The sequence below is a fragment of the Ziziphus jujuba genome, chromosome 12, assembly GCF_031755915.1.
Source record: "Ziziphus jujuba cultivar Dongzao chromosome 12, ASM3175591v1".
In the NCBI taxonomy this organism is placed as follows: domain Eukaryota; kingdom Viridiplantae; phylum Streptophyta; class Magnoliopsida; order Rosales; family Rhamnaceae; genus Ziziphus; species Ziziphus jujuba.
In genome coordinates, this window is record NC_083390.1 from 4,493,553 (window position 1) to 4,511,822 (window position 18,270).

The 18,270-nt window shown below is 33.4% G+C and overlaps 2 protein-coding genes and 1 long non-coding RNA gene across 3 annotated transcripts; all 3 read left to right on the plus strand.

The window, feature by feature from the left end:
- Positions 1-895: 895 nt before the first annotated feature.
- LOC107428420 (BAHD acyltransferase At5g47980) lies at positions 896-1,867 on the plus strand. The gene has a single exon (XM_016038952.4). It carries the CDS (start codon positions 896-898, stop codon positions 1,865-1,867), a length of 972 nt encoding a protein of 323 aa, XP_015894438.4.
- Positions 1,868-4,026: 2,159 nt separating this feature from the next.
- Positions 4,027-5,765, plus strand: LOC125418558 (vinorine synthase-like). Its single transcript, XM_048462188.2, has one exon. The coding sequence runs from the start codon at positions 4,220-4,222 to the stop codon at positions 5,537-5,539; it is 1,320 nt and encodes a 439-aa protein (XP_048318145.2). The 5' UTR covers positions 4,027-4,219; the 3' UTR covers positions 5,540-5,765.
- Positions 5,766-10,101: 4,336 nt separating this feature from the next.
- Positions 10,102-12,350, plus strand: LOC112493138 (uncharacterized). Its single transcript, XR_007237710.2, has 6 exons — positions 10,102-10,375; positions 10,638-10,720; positions 10,825-10,855; positions 11,126-11,201; positions 11,277-11,328; positions 11,577-12,350. It is a non-coding gene; the product is annotated as an uncharacterized LOC112493138 (long non-coding RNA).
- The last annotated feature ends 5,920 nt before the right edge of the window (positions 12,351-18,270 follow it).

Consider the following 18,270-nt stretch of genomic DNA (forward strand, 5'->3'; position numbering starts at 1 on the left):
CTGACGTGTCAACACGTGGTAGATGACGTGTCGGCTGACGTGGCTGACGACGTGTCGGCTGGCGTGGCAGATGATGTGGCAGCTTGGGCTGACGTGGCAACACGTGGCAGATGACGTGTCGGCTTGCGTGGCTGACGACGTGTCGGTTGGCGTGGCAGATGATGTGGCAGAGTGCGCTGACGTGTCTGCTGACGTGGTCGTCTTCAACCTCCAGACGGCGCGTGCGGCGCGTGAGGCGCGTGACTTGTTGCAGAAATCTTCAAGCGGCGCGTGCGGGCGCGTGAGACGGTGTCTTTCTCTCCGGAAAACTTGTGTGTTCTCGTCTCGTCGACTACTTTCACCTGGTATTGTCAAATTAATTATTTGAGCAATTTTTCGAAACACCAACCTGAAAACAGTGGCTCTGTTTCTTCAAATTTTGAACCCAAGCTCTCGACCTGGGGCTCTGATACCACTTGTTGTGGTTCTCTGACCACGTTAGAGAAGAAATATGAGAAGAAAATAAAAAGAATTCTATTACTCTCTTGAAATAGAATACAAAAATACAAAAACTTCTCTCTCTTGGATTCTCACGTGGAATCTCTCCCTACATCCTCCAATTCTCTCTGGAATTGCTCACTCTTCTCTCAAGCTCTCTCTGGAACTTAAACACTCTCTCTCTCGGAGTTTTCTCTCAATATTCCTCACTTGGGATAATATTGAGCTTTGCTCACTTGGCTTAATTTGCATGCAACGGGAAGGAGCCTATTTATAGGCTTACAAGGCCACAATCTTCAACAGCTTAGCCCACAATTGTTGATCAATTTGGAATTCGGTGCAGCAATGTCCATTTGTCAAAAATGGTGGCTGTGGTTGGTGCGGCTGGACTTCACATTTACTACATCGATTCCTTCCGATGGAGATGGAGTCAAGAAAAGCCGGCACGGGGCCTTTTTTTCTTGTTCAAGCAAGTTTCTTCGACTGTGGTGGATTGGCAATTGGTACTTGCTTGTCGCACAAGTTAGGTGACGCAACCACAGTGCGCTTAATCCTAAAATACTGGTCTGCCATAGCTCTTGGCCACCATGACCATGCCGATATACCATGCTTGGATTCGACGTCCCAATTCCCTCCAAGAGATTTCTCGATCCCGTATAGTTCTGCGGTGTTGGAAAGGACAAGGACCGTAACAAGGAGATTCGTGTTGGATGCATGGAAGATTGCAGCTCTTAAGGCTAAAGTTTCCAGCGCAAGCGTGCCGAAGCCTACTCGGGTTGAAGCCGTGTCCGCTCTAATTTGGAGATCAGCAATGGCTGCATGGAGATCATCAAACAAAGGGATAGCGAAAAAATCTGTGCTAACACACACAGTGAACATTAGGAAATTGGCGGAGCCGCCGTTACCTGAGAATTCAATGGGAAACCTGATTGCGTTCTGGTCGGCACGAACAGATGAAAAGTTGGAGAGTCAAAGAGACATGAAAGGTTTAGTTGTTGAATTGAGGAAAGGAAAGAAGAAATTCAGTGAAAATGAAGCAAGAAGACTTGGAATATTGGAAGTGATATCTGGGTTAATCAAAGAGGCAGGAGAGACAAGGGGACGAGATGATACAAACAGCTTAATATTTACCAGTCTGTGCAACTTTGGATTATATGAGACAGATTTTGGGTGGGGAAAACCTATGTGGGTTACTGTTCCTAATCCTTCACATAAGAACTTAGTGACAATGATGGACACAAGGGATGGTGATGGTGGAGTAGAGTTTTGGTTATGTTTGAGTGAGGAAGATATGGCATTGTTTGAACGTGATCCTCAGCTTCTTGAATTTGCTTTACCAAATCCAAGTCTGTTACCCTTTGGGCCCCTCAAATGGAGCTCTGCTCTTTAAATTTCAAACAAATTGATTGTTCTGCTGCTGCTGCTTAGGATACATAAAGTGTATCCTCTCTATATATGTGTCTCACCTCATTTGAGATCAGGCTGCTTATAATTGGGTTTGTGTTATATATATATATATATATAAATTTGGCTAATCTATATATGAACAGATCAGGCTGCTTATAATTGGGTTTGTGTTATATATATATATATATATATAAATTTGGGCTAATCTATATATGAACAGAATTATTTTTCATATGTGGTGAATGTATATTATTTCCCATATTCCAACGAGTAAAATGTTAATTAAGATATTTTACTTTAGCTACTTTGTTTTCTCGTTTTTATTTATTTATTTTTTATTAATTTTTTGAATATCTGTTTATACATTAATCTTTTCAAACATCAATTTAATTGATTAGTTCGAATAATAAATGAGAATTTCAATTGACAAAAAGTATATGACTTGCCAGTTGACATTCTGATGATAGATTTACTATTTCTTTTAGACAATAATTTTGAATTTAAATATCCAATATTCATTATCAAAAATTAAAAAATAAAAATAAAAACAGCTAATCCCCCTGCAAGTAATCATAAAAGTAATACTAGAGATGATCAAAATATATATCAAATTTTATGTATCAATTTTTTATTAATTTAATCAAAAGACAAATAAGTAAATCAGCTAACTGAATATAAATATTGAAAATATATATATATATATATATATATATATATATATATATATATATTTGTATTTATTTTATCTTAATGAAGTGTTTTATTATTATTATTATTATTCTTTTTTGGGTAAACTTACACTATTTTACATTTATAGTTTTTTCTTTATTTATTTTCTTGAACTCCAAATATTCGATTGACTTCGCCTTAATCTTTCAAAACAAACAATGAATAAGTAATTGTCCCAAAAAAACAATTAATAAGTAATTAATCTCTCCCAAAAATGTGTTTTTATTTAATTATTTATTTATTTTGGGGGGTAATATCTCCCTAAAACGTGCTGGTTGCCCATACTGTGTACATGTGTACACTAAGCCCAAATGCACTTGCCGGCCGCATAATGTGCTTTAAACAGCCCAATTTTGTTTATCTTGAGCCCAAAGTAGTTAGCCCGATCATTTAGAAGAGTAGAAAACAAGCTGGCTCGCCGTTGTCAATTTATACCTAATAGCAAAAAAATTGAAATAGTAAATAATAATAATAATTATTATTATTTTTTAAAAAAAGTGTATATTTTATTTTGTATTTCCAGCTGAAATCCTGGTCTATTTGAAGTTGGAGCTCAGAAGGAGAATATCTCTGATCTGATATACACTATATTATTGCTTGTATAAATTATATTATACCATTGAAAATTCGGAATAGCATATTAACCAAAGTAATACATAGGATAGGATATTGAACTTTTCTTAATCAAAGCTCAACCAAAGTTGAGATGAGCTGAATTTTCTCCATCTAGATGTTTGAAACTTTCATACAAAACAAAAAATAAATAAAAACATAAAAACAATGTTTCATTTGACAGCCCACGCAGAAAATTAAAAATTGAACATATATCATCAGATACTAAATTAAAGTCAAAAGTCAACAACGTAGAGATTTTCCTTTTATATATATATATATATATATATATATTATTGGTAAGCAGCTCACAATCAGGATAAAAAATGGTTGGGGAGGATTAAATGAGAATAGTCCAAGGGGCATAACAATATATATAAAGTTGACCTCCTGCAGTTCATGATCGACTACAACCAATGTATTTGACGATTTAGCTGGCTGAATTAAGGAATAATAACGAATATGCATAAATTATTCCCAAAAAATGAAAAAGAAAAACCAATCTGCATAAAAGTCTTAAGGTTTTTTTTTTTTTTTTTTTTTTTTTTTTTTTTTTTTTTTAATTCTAAGTTGGAAGAGCATATATATAAATTATATGTGGGAGATAAATAGAGACATTTTCCTACTACCACCAGAGGAAGAAAGTTCCGTCTATTTGGTGACAATTCCTTTTATTATTATTATTATTATTTTATTTCAAAATTGAAAGTCCAACTTTGAAAGAACAAATATTAAATAAACTATCATCAACAAAATATAAATAAAGTTCCTATTTGATGTGATCCCGACTCCCGAGGGACCCAGAGCCGATTTTTAGTGACCCATAATTAATTCATTGAAACCCCAACTTCAACTTTGACAAATAAAATTGATATTCAAGAACTCCATATATTCACATTCAGTAGTTAGTCTTCCCCTCCCAATAAATAGCATTAAAAGCCATTGATTTGATCTCTAAATTATTACCTTTAGGATTCCAAACACAGCAGCGAAGATGAAGGTTGAGATCATCAAAACAGAGATCATAAAACCATCTTCACCAACTCCTCCCCACCTCAAAACCTTTAAGCTCTGCCTTTTGGATCAACTTGCACCAGTAGCTTATGGTCCTCTGGTTTTTTTCTACCAAGCCAAGAACAACATCACAGTTCAACAGACATCCCAACATCTGAAGAAATCATTGTCCGACACCTTAACTCGATTCTACCCTCTTGCCGGAACAATCAAAGACAACAGTATCGTCGAATGCAACGATGATGGAGCTCATTTTATTCAAGCTCGAGTTCATGGTTTGCTCTCAACATATCTCCAAAAACCCAATTCCGAGCTACTTCACAGACTCCTTCCAATGGAGATTGAATCTCCTAAAGCAGCCACAGGTCCTATTTTACTTATTCAAGCTAATTTCTTCGACTGCGGTGGATTCGCAATTGCTATTTTCTTCTCACACAAGTTAGCAGACGCATCCACCGTAGGCATATTCCTCAAAGGCTGGTCTGCCACTGCTCTTGGCCATGGTGATAAAGTAGTTCCGGTTTTCAACGCCTCGTCGGAATTCCCACCGAGAGAATTCTCAACCCAACGGCCTGCGGTGGTGTTGGAAAAGGCTAAACCTGTTGTGAAGAGGTTCGTGTTTGATGGATCAAAGATGGCGATGCTTAAGTCCAAAGCTGCAAGTTTAAGCGTGCCACAACCTACTCGGGTTGAAGCTGTATTTGCCGTGATATGGAGATCTATAATTGCTGCATGGAAATCAAACTCAGGGGTTTCAAAGCACTCTGTTTTGGCACAATCTGTGAACATTCGCAAACTGATTGACCCGCCATTGGAAGAGAATTGTACTGGAAATCTTGTAGGTTACTTGGCTGCGAAAACAGAAAAGGAGAGCGAGACAGAGGTGAGAAATTTGGTTGCTCAAATTAGGAAAAGCAAAAAAGAATTTGCCGAAAACCAAGTAAAGAGATTTAGAGACAAAAATGCATTTGAAATGTTATGCGAGTATTTTAAAGAAGCAGGGGATATGATCAGAAGAGATGATATAAATTTCTTGATCACCACCAGTTTATGCAACTTGGGATTATATGAGACAGATTTTGGGTTGGGAAAGCCTTTGTGGGTTACTATTCCTACCGGTTCGTCGAAGAACATAGTGGCGTTGATAGATACAAGTGGTGGTGGTGGTGGTGGAATAGAGGCTTGGGTTTGTTTGATTGAGGAAGACATGGCAGTGTTTGAACGTGATCCTGAGCTACTTGGATTTGCCACACCAAATCCAAGTGTTTTAGACCCTGTCAAGTGGAGATCTGCCCTTTAAATTTTTATTAGTAGTGTTGTCAATTTGTGATGTTTCTCCTTAAGGTTAAAGTTCTGTTGTTGCTTTTTTTTTTTGGTTGGATAATAAAGATTTTAGCGGCAAGTTGCAGATCAAATTATGTACAAATATGGTAATTTCATATGCACAATATGGTAATTTCGTCTAATCTGTACCAAGGAAACAACTTGTTCATGTGTAAATTTATTTATTTATTTATTTTGGGTAATTTGTTCATGTGTAGTTCAGATTCAATTTGTTGATGTATAAGGGATTTGTGTTGAGGAATTATTCAATAGCCCAATCCATTCTAGACCCCCCTCTTTTCATATACGTGCCTTTTATGTGGAAGCTTCCAAAAGTCCAAATTAATTGAGAATCTAAAAACTCCTAATTCAATATGTCTAAACTCCAAATTGTGGGATGCCAATGGACCTGAATCATCCATCCCTTTTTAAAGTCCCAATTAATATATCTAAACTCCAAATTCTATTTCAGTAAGGTTAGCTTCTTATATGTGGGATGCCTAGTAATGACAATGGGCCGGACCGGGCCGGTTTTTGAATTCCCATGTGGCTTAATGACAAATTCTCAGCTGCTTGAATCGAGAGAGTGAGTGATATTTACCCAATAAGCCCCCTAAAAAAAAATAAATAAATAAAAATAAAGAGAGGGATAAGGGTGAATGGCCAGAATGCATATCTGGCTTTGAATGGAGATGAGAATCTAGCTTGAATGGAGCTGAGAAAAGAGTCAATCGATCTGGCTTGAACAAGAGAAAATAGAGAGCAGTGGCCGGTGTGAATCCATCAATTGTTACGCCCGGCGATCTATGTAGGTCGACTGGGTGGAGGCGGCGACGATTGGTTTTTGCTGGTCTGTGTATGGACCTTCTAGAAATCTGATTTTTTTTTTTTTTTTTTTGGGGGACAACTGTAGCAGTATATTAAAATAAAATGTAATATTTTTTTGAAAAATAATATATCTGCATACACGGGCAGGGACCAAATTCCCCAGTTCCGCCCCGTTTCGATATAATTTTCTTCGAATCTGCCTCAATATCTTTGATTTACCAGGAAAAACCGTTCTATTAGGGTTGGGGCACTTGGGTATCGATTTAAGCGGGGCAAATTGCCATTTTTAGGGATGCCAATAGACCTGAATTTTTTATAACTTTTTAATTGATCTTATCCTTATAAACCATTTATATAATATCATCTCGTTTAAAAATATCAAAACATATATGATAAGTGTAATTTTATGTACATTAATTAAATATCTTTTACTTTACATTTTATGAATTTTTTGGAGTATTTTATGATTAATTGTTTGTTTTGAAAGAAATGTTAAAAGCACAAAGTTAGGAGTAGAATTTAAGCTTGTAAGGATGAGTTTTTGGTTTGCAAAGATAGTGGAAGTTAGCATAAGATTGTCGTAAAGAAGCCTTATGTTTCTGGAGCTGCGGCATTGCACATTGCATACCTGGTCCTGTGCACTGGCTGTGCTTCTTAAGACTCTTCTTTGGCGTTACAGCACCACAAAAGGCAGGGTTGTGGCGCTACGATGGGAATTTTAGCGTACTTTCTATGAAAACATAAGCCTAACTTGAGAATATTATAAATAGAGATGTCATTATGGAGAACTTTTGGATGGCTAGAGACTGAAGAAGACAATGCAAGGAAGCAAGGAAAGAAGAGGAGATGAAGCCCAGAGATGGAATTCATTCATTATTCTTCATAATTTTCTAGATCTTTTTCTCTTTCTCTATGCTTAACAATATCTTCAGGGTTTTAATTTACTTCTGATGTTCTCAATTTCTTATGTAGCACTACAATGTAGAATCATGAATATTTGGATTCTAGTTTTAATGAAATTGATGTTTGTTCCATATCTGTGTTAAGTATTTTATTATGTTCTTAGTGTTTGTAATTGTTTGACCGTCAATTAGAAGATTTATTATTTGATTTAAGACTGAAAGGTGAAAATTAAATTTGATTCTACTAAAAAGGATTGTCATAAGATAGGTATATTTTTAAGATGCTATGCAACATAATTGATTTCTTGTGCTTAATGTGTTCTAATAAATTCATAGTAACATAGAGTGTCTTACTAACTTATTAGAATATGTTGTTAATGCTTGACAGAGATCAATAACCAACTTAGAGAAATTTGTTGTCAACATAGGGAAAAAAAATTAGTTCATTAATCTAAAGGATTCAAGTTGAATTAATCTTGGTTAATTAGAAACCCTAAAATTTTTAAACACTGGACTACTTTTAAATTTTAATTTCGTAGTTTGATTGGTTTTAGTTTAAGCAACTCCTTATTTTAGATTATTCAAATAAAATTAGTGTTAGATTAATTATGGTAGTTAATAATCACAGTCCTTAAGGGAACAATATCCTATTTATCATTATATTACTTGTTCAGATTCAGGTAGTTGTGATTTTGAGCAACAATTAATAAAATAAATTTGAAGGAAGAAATAATTGTTTTCAAATTAAGGTGGAATCCTATTTATGGTTAAACATAGGGACGAAAGATTTCCTACCCATGCTGATATAGGGTCGGTTGGATTTTCGCCATTTTCCCACCACTGTTACTTACACGCGTTGGCCACCGTGATAGAACATAGAACAACAACCAAATTGATCAAATTTCATGGTCTAACTCCGCTAGATTTGTGACATCCCGTTCCAAAGTGTATCGGCATTTTCTTCACGTTGACCGAGATTGATCTGGTTTGTTCGCCTTTGACCAAGGAGGGATAAAATCTTGAATTTTTGTTTCAGATGGAATTTTATATTGACCGAGGCACCGTTGCAAATTAGGTGTCATCGCGAGTTCGTAGACTAGTAGCACGTCAAAATTAAAACTACCATTTGAAAGTTATGAGCAAGACAACGTGCTGGCCAAATGGTCCAAGGGTGCTAAGTTTGACTTTTTTATTTATGTAGAATTTTGATTTTATTCTTGTATGGTTGTAAAGTACTATTCGATACGAGTCCATAGACTAGCGGTACAGCTAATTTGGATATTTCATTGAAAAGTTATGGATCTGCAAAATTTTTCAAATACCGTATTATTTTAATAATATTTTAAACTTGTATACATAGTGTGTGCCGTGGGTCACTCTTTCAGCCAATACCGTGAGTGAACCGTGTCACCCACGGATGGCCTTTATTTAGCCAAAACCCATGTGGGCAGTGGGGAGAGACGAGAGAGGGAGGAGAGAGCCAAAAACTAGCCATCACCATTTCAACCCTTTCCAGTCATTTTTACCCAACATGCGACTGACCACCTTGCTATAAAATTATTAGGCTTGTCTTTGCTATAAAATTCCATTTTTATTATATTAAAATTATCTATATATTATTTGAAATTACTGAATTATCTGGTTGCGTCTAGTACTTACATGTTCTTTGTATTTCCTTTGAACTTATGCAAATTACCACTTTTCCGCACTTCCCTTTGCTTTCAATTTTCGAGCATTCTTATACCCCAGAGTCAAACTGCATTCTGACAGCCATTAGTCCTGAGAACATAGGAGAACAAATGAAGATAAGACGGCATTAGTTGTTCTGAAATTCATGACCACATGATGGCTGGAAAACATGTCAATTCGAGGATTAGACTAGATTACGTGAGTAGATTTACCTCCAAATTCATGCTGGTGATTTATGTTAGATTCATTAATGAGAAAGTGAAAAAAAAGTTTGTCCTAATATGAAGTGTGAGCAATTTATCCCTATCTTTATATAAAAAAAAATGAATAAAAAAAAAAATATGTCTTTTATTGGTCTATTGGTAGTTGATAAAGAATGAAATTTATATGTTTTATTGGCCGCAAATAAAAAATGAAATTGTACATGATTCACTTGGAGTCACCGAAAAAAAATAAAAATAATAATAATAATAATAAATTTTTGTTTTTTAATATAGGTTGGTCCAATTTATTTTTTCAAGTTCAAGATAAAAAAAATATTAGGTTTGGGCTAGGCTAAGGTCCATATCCATTCTTTTTGCAACTAACTCATAATAATAATAATAAATAAATAAATAACTAATTTTCCAAAAACATATATATAATATATATTTTTTAAATTTATTACGAAGTTGCGTTAGATAGCAATTTCCATGCTGAATGTATAATAATAATAAAATTATTATTATTATTATTATTTTCTCGATACTTCAAAAAGTACCTATGAACAAATTCTCACCTTATATTTTGGCTTTCCATCGGGCATTCGGTTTCGAGTGGACAATGAAAGCACTTCGACTGTTAATAGCAAAGAAGTTCAATCTCTAAATTTAAATAGATGTGAAACTTTTGAAAAAATTACTTTTTACGCACGACGGTTAGCATGCCTTGTACTGTCCGGTGCGCACCGCAGAGGATATTGTTACTCTCCAGCGTGCGCCACCTCAAAGGTACTATAAGACTATAATATCCCTAAGTATATCTCAAATGACAGTTCTGGTGTCAAATAACGACAAATGGACGGTCTTCCAGAACCATCATCCCATCCTCAATGCAATTCGCATGCACAAGTAAAGCGTTCCTTCTTCAGCCAAAAAAAAAAAATATATATATATATATATATATATGTTAGTAAAAATGGCTAATATCGCAATTCTCATTTTCTGCATTTTCAAAATTTTCCAAACACAAATAGCTAGAGCTCTCTCTCTCCGGTTGAGAATTGTAAAATCGCTGAACTATAGCTCGTGATTTTCATTTCTTTCCGCATACCGATTATCTGTTTGTTTTCTTGGAGTTGTTGTTTTGGAAGTGAAGGAAGCAGAAATCTTCGAGCTGCAGGACCTTATTCTCTGGTATAATCTGCGTTCGATTTTTCAATTTCTTGCCGTAACTTTTCAGGAAGTGCATGCTAATTTTTTTCCCTCTATATGCGATTTGTTTTAATTAGCTTGATGTTGTTATAGCTGATATCGTTAATGATGTATAAGAGTTCGAATTGAAATTTTGTCCTTCTATTTCATATTCAAAGAGGAATTAGATTATCTTATCACCGCCATTTTAGATTTCTAATAGTTTTCTTTGTTTATTATTCTGATGTCATTTTTCAATTTGTAGTTTCACAATTCTTTTCGAAAATCAAACGTTTACATCGCTCTCTCTGGCCGATACGTCTTTCGATGTTCGCTGGTGATTACGCTGTAAGCAAGGAGAGAATAGGCAACTAGCTTGCTAATTATCTGTTATTAGTTCGTGATTGTCATTAATTTCTTTGCATTTACCGATCGTTCATTTGTTTTCTCAGGTTATTGTCCAGAAATAAGCAGAAATCACGAGTAGGACTCTTATTCTTGTTCCACTTGTCATCTGAATTTTTTTTTTTTTTTTGGTCTTTTTTTAGCTATTGTTGTTATTGCGGCTGAATTTTCTAGCGAATCGTGTTTCATGCAATCTTTATCCGTTTTGAGTTGTTTCTAGTCGGTTCATAACTCTTGATTTCTCCGATCATCGCAGTGAATTTTCAAAATTTTGAGTGAGATCTATTTTGACTATTTTGAGTTCTTTGCCATCAGTTTGTAACTCTTAAATTTCTACAATCATAGCAGAGAATTTTTCAAATTTTCGAAAGACAAACATTCTCTAGTATATTTCTCGATTTCCTTTGCACAGGCCGAAACTATGGTGAGAATTGGAAACTCGCTTAATCATTGGTTTCTCTGCACGTACAAATTGTTGATCGTCATTTGTTTTCTTCAGGTTACGTTTGAGAAACCGATGGAAGCAAAATCATCAAGCACCACTCTCTTGGGTAATCAGCCTTCGCTTATTAGAGTTTTCAAGTTTTTGCTATTTTAGTATGTAATTTAGCAAGGAGTCGTAGTTGTTGTAATTGCCGCTATTTTCTGTTATAGTTTGTTGAATTTCTTCGTGATTATATTAATTTCCCATGATTTTGATTCATTTTTGTGTTTTTTTTTTTTAATAAAATTTTTCATGTGATTTTTGAGTCTCATACGGCTTTTCTGTATGAATGTGCCATCTCTACTTCAACTAAAGGAAGTCCACCATTTTGCTCCAAACCGTGAATCTCATGCGAAGAATAGAACGGCCATTGCCAGACCATATTATAGGGAGTCTTATATGGCATTTTAAGATACCAACAAAGGATATTCAAAGGAATGAAGCGAAAATAGGGGTTGTCTGATTTGGTGCTTCAAATGAAGGATTCATTGAAAAATTTTTGCAAAAATATTGCCAACGAGTTGACCAGAATAAACTGGTTCAATGTGATTGAGGATGATGATGATCAAGCATTGCATGAGTTGCATGGGACCTACTCTTCTTCACTATTTGAATATAGTAGTAGTAGCAAGTGCAACTTTCCAACATACGAAGTGGATTCTGGATGAGGAAATACAGTTTGGGTGAGCGTGCCAAGTTTCTTGGACAACAATGTGATCATTCTGATAGATAATAAGAGTGAAGGGATTGAAGCATATCTTAGTTTGGATAAGGAGCAGATGACTGTGTTTGGACGTGATGAAGAACTACTATGTATGCAAATCCCATCTCCTTTCAAGTGCGTCTAATAAGTTTCGGATACAGTTTGTTATGTGCTGTAAGCCCAAATCCCATATTGTTTACCGATCCAATTATGACAATCTTGAGCCTAGAGTAATTAGCCCAGTTATTAAAAGGAAGTAAATGCAAGCTGGCGTTTGTTGTTTGTTCCTAATAATGAATTGGAGTTCATTCTTTTTTTTTTTTTTTTCAAGAATTATTGTATTAAACAAAAGCTAGACTGAAGAACAAGAAAAGTCCCAACGTATTATCAAAACAAATGAAGCTATTACCATTCACCAACACCTTCTAATTGTAGATTTTTAAATAATAATATTTGCAAGCAACAAATATTATTAAATAAAGGCTAGACTGAAGAAAAAGAAAAGTCCAACGGATTATCAAAACAAATGAAGCTATTACCATTCATTCTTTATTTGTATGCAAATGATCTATTAATTATAGATAGTAACGACAATATGGTCTAAACTACAAAAGTCATATTAAAATACAAATTTAACATGATAGATATGAAGTTTGCTGATGTGATATTGGAAGTGGAAATCACTAGAACTTTAAATGCAATTATTCTTAATCAAACACATTATGTGGATAAATTACTGGCTAAGTTTAGTAAAAACAAGATTGATATAGCCAGAACACCCATATATATGAATTTACATTTATCCAAAAATAAAAGGGAGAGTATATCTCAAGTAGAATATGCAATAGTGATTGGAAGTCTGATGTACTTGATGAGTTGTATAAGATCAAATATAGCCTAGACTATAAGTAGACTAAGTAGATACACGAATAATCCAAATAAAGATCATGGGAAAGGAATTGTTAGAGTACTAAGATACTTACGATATACTCATAATTACGAACTGCACTATATAAGATATCCCACTATATTATAAGGATATAGTGATGTAAACTGGATATCAGATATCAAGAATTCAAAATCCACGAGTGGTTATATGTTCACATTAACAGGTGCAGTAATAACATGGAAGTTCTCAAAACAAACTATTATAGCTCGATCCATGATGGAATCTGAGTTCATTACATTAGATAAATATGGTGAAGAGGTTGAATGATTATGTTAATTTTTAGAGGATATTTCAACGTTGTCTAAACCTATACCAGCAATAAGTATATATTGTGATAATCAATCTGTGATTGACAGGGCACATAATAGATATATTCGTCATATAATAATTTTATTAGACAGTTAATCTTAATTGGGGTTATTTCGATAGACTATATAAAGTCAAAAGATAATATTATAGATCCACTAACTAAAGAGTTAAATAGAGATTTAGTTGAGAAGTCATTGATGGGAATTTGATTGAAGCCCGTAAGGAAAGTTGATAGGATGGAAACCCAACCTAGTTGACTTGAGATTACAAGATCTAGGTTCAATAGGAGAATGCAATTGTAAAAACTGGTATAGATTATTATGAGGGTTAATTCTCTGCTCATTCCTATGATGAAACAACGATATATGAAGGTTCAACATAAGAGTATGCTTTTAATGATTCTGGTATATGTGTGTTTGATAATCTATACATAATTATACTGGTCACATTGGAAATAAGAATCACCTTTAAGAGAGAAGAGTATCCGCTTCAAAAAAGAATTGTTAAGGGCACAATTCTTTAGAAATTGTCACAAAACTAGGAACGTGTTCAAGGCCAAAATGAACACAATAGTGAGAACTAAAGTGTATTAGGAAGGATTATGTGTGAACTATATTATCATTTACACAAACGATGAAATAGTTCAAAGATATCGTATCTACCATTAGTCATTAAAGTAAATATAATTTCATAAGGAAAGGTTGAAAGAGTTAGATATATCTATCCTATGTAAGTTCGAACTGTAGAGCTTTACCATTAGAGTCCTGCATCTTCCCTAATCATCAAATCATTCATGTGGGGGGATTGTAACATTTTTAATAAATAGAATTGAATGTTTCGACATAAATGAATTTTATGGGGTTTTAATGGGATTTGATGGCTTGTTTTTTGAGCTTTGCTACTGTTTTGTTTGAGGTACATGGGTTTTTGATGAATTTTGAATAAAAAACAACAAGAGAAAAAGGAAATAAGTCTCCCCTTCTTGAGCTCTCTTCTGAATAAAAATGAAACTTTGAGTTTTGGTGTTGTGAACATAGTGCGGTAAAGCTTAGGTACTGAAAGTTTACAGAGAGAGATTTTGGTGGTGTCGTATCCATAATCCTTAATCATCCGTTGTATTCTAGAAGATGAATGTCACAAAATCATCTGCACTAGTGGGGTGAAATTCATCTTAAGTGTAACAGTCCAGGTCCAAAGAACACAATATTGCATGCGGGTGGACTGGGCTGTTACAGCCAATCTATCTTTAAGAATGTGTTCTTCCTCTTTAGTCATGGGAAGTAGTTGATTTTCAACTGATTTCCAGAGTTGATGGGCATTGTCTATGCCAACATTCAAGCTGAGTACATCATCTGTCATTAAACTAAGGAGCCATGAAGTGAGCAATCCATCATTGTTGATCCAAATCTTGTTTCTTGCTTGAATCTGTTCTTCATCATCTTCTACTGTTGCAATGACGGAATCTACATTAGTAAGATGGTGAGCAATTCCAAGGCTTTGCACAAGTGGCAGTACCTGTGATCTCCATAAAAGAAAATTAGTAGGACTTAATTTTATCGAAACAAGACTAGACAACTGATGAAATGATTGGATCGTTAGCATGGTCTCAGATTTGATGGCTTGATTAAATTTTGTTGGTGGAATAGCATCGATTTGAGAAGCCATTGGATGAGTGAAAGAACTTGCAGACCGTTGAGGCTTTGATACCATAAAGAATAAAAATAATAATAAAGGAAAAATAATATTCTATATATTTCTATGTGGTTATTAAAATGAATCAAGCTGTACGTACAAGCTATATGGCCTGTGTATAAATAGATAGCAGGAGTTTGCTTTACAAAGAAAGAAATAATATCACTCCTGCAATATAGCCTGCAAAATAGCTGAATACTACAATATAGCTATAATAAAGAGAGTTGAATATATACCAATTTTATTCTTAAAATAGTTCCTCCAATTTTGGTTTGTATTTCTCTTGATTACTATTTCCTTTTGAATTTGTGTTGACCCATGACATGTGGGGTAGAGATATTATTTGATGGATTTCCATCCTCATCAATTGGATCACGCATGCCTCTATCCTTGCTTTCCTTTTCTAAACAGGTTACCTTATCAGTTTACACATTTCATACTCATTATAATTTTGTAGTTCTTACTATTTATTAGTATTTTAGAATAAAGTACTATATCTCCAAATTTTTATATGAAAATAGGGCGCTAAACCTGCTAGTAGAAGTGGTATTATATTATGGGAAAAACCTCTTCTAGATCAATTAACAATTATATATATAATACATATATGTGTTTTAATAATAATGGAGGAAAACAAATATATCAAACAAAATTGTGTTTCCAGATGGAGATATGACAATTCAAATTTGTTGAATGCTAGATGCAGTAATTTTCTAATACGGGACTAAAATTTTGTAAGAGAAGTTTTGGTCGGACTACTAAATGAAGTGTTTAAAATGGTCTTTATACTGTGAAGAAGTGGTATGGTGATTGTAGTAAATAAGAGTTGAAGAAGTGGTGGAAGATCATTTGGAAGCTTAATATTCCAAACAAAATTAAATTTTTTATTTGAAAGGCATGCGCAGGTACTATTCCATGTGCCAAGCAGTTGAAGTCAAAGAATTTATTCATGGATTATAGGTGCTCTACGTGTAAGTCAGGTAAAGAAGATGTGATTCATGCTTCGTGGTACTATTGTGTTGACGCAAAATCTTATTTGGTCTAAGAAGGATCGGTTTGATGTGTTTTTAGATGTTATTAATTTGAAAGGTTTGTGTATATTAGTTGGGCAATTTAAAATGGAAGGAATGCTTAATTGCTTTCGTGGAAAAATATAAAATACACATGAACAAAAACTTAGAGAGATGGACCCGCTGGCAGAAGGAAAATATAAAGCCAATGTTGATGGTGCAATATCCACGGTTTCCTACTCGGCTGAGGTCGGCGTCATTGTCAGGAATGATAAAGGTGAAGTCATGGTGTCCATGGCTAAACCAGTGAATCCATGGCTATCTCCTTTTACTACGAAGTTGATGGCAACAAAATTTGGTTTTGAATTATTTGTTGAAGCTGTTATTAATGGTGGAATAATTGATTTGATTCTAAAGCAATTGTGGATCTGTTATTTTCTTCTGAAGATTATCTGGGGTTGGACTGTTTTCTGGTAGAGAATCTAAAAATCAGCTGACAAGCTAGCTAGATTTTAGTGAATTTTGATTTTAGTGAATAATTTTATCGGTCTGCTTATTTTAGTGAATTTTGGATGAAAGAGGAGCCTAAGTGGCTTCAACCTTTGATGGACAGGTTGAAAATTGTAATTGTGCTTGGTTTCCCCTTTTTTTTTTTTTTTAAAAAAAATTTTTTAAATCTGTTTTATTTTAAAAATAAAAAATAAAAAAAAACAAGTCGCTATGTTATTTATTTATTTATTTTCCGAAAATAGCTCACAACTTTTTATTATATTTTCATATCTAAAAAATTAATATTATTATTTCTTATTCAAATTTACTTTTTTTAATCCCCTTTCCTTTAACAAAATAAGGAATACCATTAATTTTATATAAATTATACAATAATATTAGAGATATTAAAGTATTCACTAAATTTATTTATCAAATAATATAATAATATTCACTAATTATTTTTATTTATTTATATTTAAATTATATAAATATGTTAATAAATAATATAATAATATTAATACGTATCATTTGAAAAAAAAAAAATTTATGACCATTTTGGTGCTTATAGTATTCCTGTAAATATATAAATTATATGTTTAGTAATCTAAAATTGCATATTTTTAAAAGGGATCCTATAACTATATTCCTAGGTATTATAGCATTTTTCTCTTTAAAAGATGTTTGGTTTTGCAATCCAATAATTCAAAGTATACAACCCAAAATATGTTTATTAGTATATATACTTATAAGCATCTATGATGATATTTAATTGGGTAGTACTTTTGTACAATTTTGCTCTGATTTTCATAAATTTACATAATACTAAGAGCATGTTCGGGATTTGGTTTTTTATTAGCTCTTATTTTTTTGTAATGCTTATATTTCATAGCATTTTGGTTAAAAAATATTTTATAAAAAAAATGGTAAATGTTTGATTATGCATAATAAATAAAATATTTTTAAATTATCAACGATATTTTGATATTTTAATTTTAATTAATGGGTCGGATATTATTATTATTATTATTATTATTTCATTTTGCAGCATCTATTTGGAAAAGCATTAACCTCAGCGCTCATGAGAAGCACCTGGAGTGCTTTTTTTTATTTTTTTTTATTTTTTTTTATTTTATATATATATATAAAATAGTACTTCTTATTTTCTTGCCAAAATACATAACCAGTTTCTTTTTTTTCTTTTTTTTTTCCCCTCCTTTTATCACTTGTTGAAAGTTCAAAAGTACTACTACATATGCACCAACTTAATCACTTTAAATTAATATATGCTCCCGACAATCAACGAATTGATCAATCCCTTATTTAAACGATACAAGCATATCATCTCAAACATGTCAACATAACCATAGAACCTAAACTAATTATAAATGAAAAATATAAGAAAATAAACTATGGATATTGTTGGAACTAAAGGGATGTACCTCCGGGCTTGGCTTATTTTGCAGACGTGAGAGCAATTTGTGGACTTGTTCTCGCAAAATAGATGCCAGTGTCGTGGAAGAAGATGGTCATGTTGCCTTCATGGAGGATGTCACCAACTTCATCATGGTGGTCATCTCGACGGTTATTTATTTTTTATTTTTTAGTTTTATATATTTTACTCGTAAAAAATGAAACTGTATAGAAATTCATTTAAAACTGTAATATTTTATTTTTATTTTTTATTTTTGCGCGTGGACAAGATCCTACGTCTACTCATGTTATGTGGAGGATGATGACTATGAGGAATTTGATGATTTTCATCCTAAGTTATTTCTAGTCAACCGTTATCCATATTTTTTCTCTCTAAGGCACTTTTATCTCTAAAATCCCTTTTTTGTGGATTTATCTTTTCGT